Genomic DNA, 4,751 nt, shown 5'->3' with positions numbered 1-4,751 from the left:
TATATATATATAATGTTAACATTTTATAGCTTTAGAGTATTCTACCTATGATTACATCCCAATATTTGCGGGGGAAAGAAAGTAAATTTGATTTGGGAAAATAATATATTCATATAAGCTTATAGTAAATAGTATTTAAGTTATTAAGTAGGATTAGCTGTAGGGTTGATTAAAATATATACATATGTACCATAGGAAGAACTTGTTTCCTAAATTCACAGAGCCTAGTCCTACTCTTTATATGTAATCTGCTTTGAAAAAATATTGACTAAGGGAAAACTGCTCCACTCTATATGAGTATATAAATGTATTCTATAAACCTAATTTTCCAAAACCTTATGAACTCCTGTTTCCTTTCTCCCATCAAAAATGGGTCTGGATTATTGTCTTGCCATTCTCAAAAGACTGAGAAGGATCTGTTTAAAGAGATACTAATACTCAATTGGTAATAATGCTGGCAAATGTTTAAACTAAGGACAATTAAGGAACCAAGTTTCAAAGAATTGATATTAGTTTAAGTTGCCTTACTCTCTATATAAAGAAAGAAAACCATAAACTTGAAGTGAAAAGAAATTGTCTCAATTCGTGAATTGCTTTTCTAGCTCCAAATCTGGACACTTAGGTCTTTAGTCCCACCATTATTTACACACTTCAAAATACAAAAGTCAAGTTTTAGCACAATCCCATAAAAGTTTGTAGAGAGAATAAGTTAAACTGGTTACCACCTATTTGATTTATTACTCATTTTGGGGGCTGGTTTTGATATTCATGGTGTATGCCTAAACCCTTCATGCTAATTCCCATGCGATTTTTTTGTTAGGATTAGGGGACAAATAATTATAAAATGAGATTTGTTAGTTCTCTCAAGACTGTGGCCAGCCTGGCACTGTACACTGCATATTCTGGAATAGACACTCTAATAAAAATCTGTGAATAGTTGTATTACCTGCCATGTCCTTCACCCCAACATAGAATCATCAGATTAAATTTTCCATTTCCTTGATCCACAAGATTTCGGGTGTACCTGAAAAGAATGTATTCAGAAGTTTGAATTTGGTTGATGAAACAAGCACTGGTAAAAATAAGTGTGTCACAAAGTATCATTCATTTACAGATGCTATTATTTCTTCCTCTAAGCAACTATGAATGTGGTTTTCTTTTTTAAAAAAAATATTTTTATTGATTTCAGAGAGGAAGAGAGACAGAAACATCAATGATGAGAGAAAATCATTGATTGGCTGCCTCCTGTGTGTCCCCTACCGGGGACAGAGCTCGCAACCCGAGCATGTGCCCTGACTGGGAATGGAACCATAACCTCCTGGTTCATAGGTAAACACTCAACCATGAGCAATGCCAGCCAGCTGAATGTGGTTTTTTAATCCAGCACAAATGAAAAGTATTTTTCCCAGTTCATTTTAGACATTTTTATATTTTGAATCGCTGCATTTACAGCTACTCAGTTTTAATTAATGTCATGAAAAAGTTAACAGAAAATAAATTCCTTTATTCTCCATGTGACTGCCTCAAATTCAAAAAGGTTTCTCACAGAAGGTAATTGCAAAGTGCATTAGTGCGCTAGGCAAGAATGTTGCTATTGTATTGTCATGTGTTTTCCCTGGATAGATAAACCTGAATTTGAGAAACAAGGTTTTATTAAATAGCTGTTCTAGAATTCTCCTTAGTTTTACTATAGCCCAGATACAAACCACATTCAAAAGTACCCTTAATGAAAAGTCCTCCACAAACAGGGTGCGTGTGTGTGTGTGTGTGTGTGTGTGTGTGTTGGGGGTGGAGGGGTTGATCTAAGTACTAGAACATAGGACACTATATTAGGAAAGTAACTAACACTCTAAACCAGTGGTTCTCAACCTTCTGGCCCTTTAAATACAGTTCCCCTTGCCGAAACCGGTTTGGCTCAGTGGATGGAGCGTTGGCCTGCGGACTGAAGGGTCCCAGGTTCGATTCCGGTCAAGGGCATGTGCCTTGGTTGCGGGCATATCCCCGGTGGGAGATGTGCAGGAGGCAGCTGTTCGATGTTTCTAATTCTTTATCTCCCTTCCTCTCTGTAAAAAATCAATAAAATATATTTTAAAAAATAAATAAATAAATAAATTCAGTTCCTCATGTTGTGACCCAACCATAAAATTATTTTCATTGCTACTTCATAACTGTAATGTTGCTACTGTTATAAATCGTAATGTAAATATCTGAACTGCAGGATGGTCTTAGGCGACTCCTGTGAAAGGGTTGTTCGACCGCCAAAGGGGTCGCGACCCACAGGTTGAGAACCGCTGACTTAGACTGTCACTTTTAAGGAAAGCAATCTTTACCCCATTTCTGGGGTAGTGTTTGTTCATATGGTCATCTGTTCACTTAAGTCCTACATGCCTCATCCTCCCCCCCAAGCTGAAGGCCAGGTGCTGGCAGAGCAGGATTAGTAAAGGGAAGTGATTAGTAAATGCTCTTTAGATGTCAGCCATCAACTTTTATGACTTAGCAAGGGGCTGTGCCTTTAATTCACAGTAAATTTGGCTCCTGGACCAGGATCCTACTTCTCCCTCCACCAGTCTTAGGGTCATCCCTCTTGTTTCTCTGGGGCTTCTAACAGAGAATTCACTGTCTGGTCTACACTGGAACACTCTGTCTTGGTTCTTCTGCATTGGCTTTCCCAAGGTCAGAGATCAGAATTCCTCAGTGTTTGGACTTGCATAGGCAGAAAATACTATCGAATTGATTTCTGCTGTCCCTTCTCCCTTCCTCTCTCTTCCACAGAACACCCACCCATCTATTATCTTAGTGAGCTGTATCTCAGATACCTGTGGAATCAATCCAAGCAGTTGCATTTCAAATGGTTTAGAGCAGGGGTGGGCAAACTTTTTGACTCGAGGGCCACAATGGGTTCTTAAACTGGACCGGAGGGCCAGAACAAAAGCATGGATGGAGTGTTTGTGTGAACTAATATAAATTCAAAGTAAACATCATTACATAAAAGGGTACGGTCTTTTTTTTTTTAGTTTTATTCATATCAATCGGGCCGGATCCGGCCCAAGGGCCGTAGTTTGCCCACGGCTGGTTTAGAGCTTGTCAATCAATATAAATTCCAAGCCCCTGGAAATATCCTTGTTCTAAAGATTAAGGGCACTTACAGCCTGGTTAGTTAATTTCACTTGATCAAGAATATCTTCAGGCAGAACAGGAAAACTACAGTGGGGCCTTGACTTACGAGCTTAATTCGTTCTGAGACCGAGCTCGTTAACTCAAACTACTCTATCAACTCAATGCAAAAAATCGGCCGAGAGACACCTGGTATCTCAAAAAACTCGTTAGTCGGGACACTCGTAAGTCAAGGCCCCACTGTACTATTATATGCCATATGTCTGCAAAAAGTTTAATAGTGGTTTAGAGTGTGGGCTCTGGAACAATAATGCTAATTTGGATCCTGGTGCCATTTCTTGACATAAGTATGACCTTGCACAGGTAATCCAAACTTTTTATTGCTTATCATTTCTTGTCTGTAAAATAGGGATAAGAATGGTACCAATCTTGTAGGGCTGCCGAGGTAAATGAGTTAACACACATGTAAAGTGACTGCAATAGCATCTGGCCATAACAACCCCTCAATTACTTGGAGCTAATGGCAAAATTAAAAACTAGACTCTGCCCTGGCCGGTTTGGTTCAGTGGATAGAGTGTTGGCCCTCAAACTGAAGTGTCCCAGGGCTCAATTCCGGTCAAGGACACAATGTTTCTTTCTCTCCCCTCTCTCCCACTCTCTCTAAAAATAAATATATAAATAAAAATAAATGGAAAAATATTCTCAGGTGAGGATTAACAACAACAACAAAACAACACTAGACTCTGGTAACTTTATTGGCAGCCACAGAAGAAATGAGTTGATAGGAACAAAAGTAATTTCCTAGAGACACTGCCGACAAAACTTTACCAAAAGCCCCAAGTATGTTTTGTGAAATGACTAAGAATCGGCTCCCAAGGAAAGCTTAATCTTTCCTTATTCTTTTCTTTCAATTATGCCCTTCAACCCAACTAACCATAAAGACTGAAGCGCTAGCTACCTTTCAGAAAGAACCTCTCACTCTTCGGAGTGACTAAATTTCATTCCTGGCCCCAGAGGACTGGTAGAGATTCATTTTTACTTAATCACCAGGCCTCCCAGGGCATCTCACTCCAGCACAGCTGGGAAGCAGCGGCCTTCAATTTACATTCCAGATCCTCAGAATTAAGGATAAGAGAAAACATATTGCTGGGGGTGAGGAGAAGCGAGAGACAGTCCTTTAATTCGCGAATCGATAGTGGGTTTAAATAAAGCCGTCGTCTGGGAAGTTAAACTGGTTTGGGAGAGGGGTCACCACAAACTGAAAACGAGCAGCTGACAACTCCAAGACAGACACACACAAAAATGCCTGTTGGCAGGTGCTTGCTTGCAGGCGACAGAGGGCGAAGTGATGGAGAACCAGCGGCGGGGGACTGTGCCTCCACCGCTACCCCTTTCTCCGGACGCTGATGTAGTTCTCCCCTGGGAGCATCAGCCTCCGTCAGTCCAGCCAGTCGGTTCCCCAGGGCCCTGCATCCGAGGCCGGGGCAGAAGGAGTGGCGGTTTGGGAGCTGAGAGGTTGACACGTGAGAAGTAAATAGAAAACGGGCGATATGCGGCTGCCTCCCCTACGCAGGCTCCACCTTCGGCCCAAAGCGCGGAGGGCGAGCCGGGCGGGCGGAGGAGGCGCAGCGCTGCTG

The 4,751-nt window shown here is 41.3% G+C and overlaps 1 protein-coding gene across 1 annotated transcript in view; it reads right to left on the bottom strand.

Annotated features, from left to right (window-relative positions):
- The window catches only part of CDO1 (cysteine dioxygenase type 1), a 12,716-nt gene that overhangs the window by 7,361 nt on the left and 604 nt on the right, over positions 1–4,751 (bottom strand). Inside the window, exon 2 of the mRNA XM_005857355.2 lies at positions 947–1,024. Within this exon, the coding sequence (XP_005857417.1) occupies positions 947–1,024 (78 nt within the window). The remainder of the gene's footprint in view (positions 1–946; positions 1,025–4,751) is intronic.

Source organism: Myotis brandtii, unplaced genomic scaffold, assembly GCF_000412655.1.
Source record: "Myotis brandtii unplaced genomic scaffold, ASM41265v1 scaffold1105, whole genome shotgun sequence".
NCBI lineage: Eukaryota > Metazoa > Chordata > Mammalia > Chiroptera > Vespertilionidae > Myotis > Myotis brandtii.
This window is presented reverse-complemented; position numbering and strand designations above follow the sequence as displayed.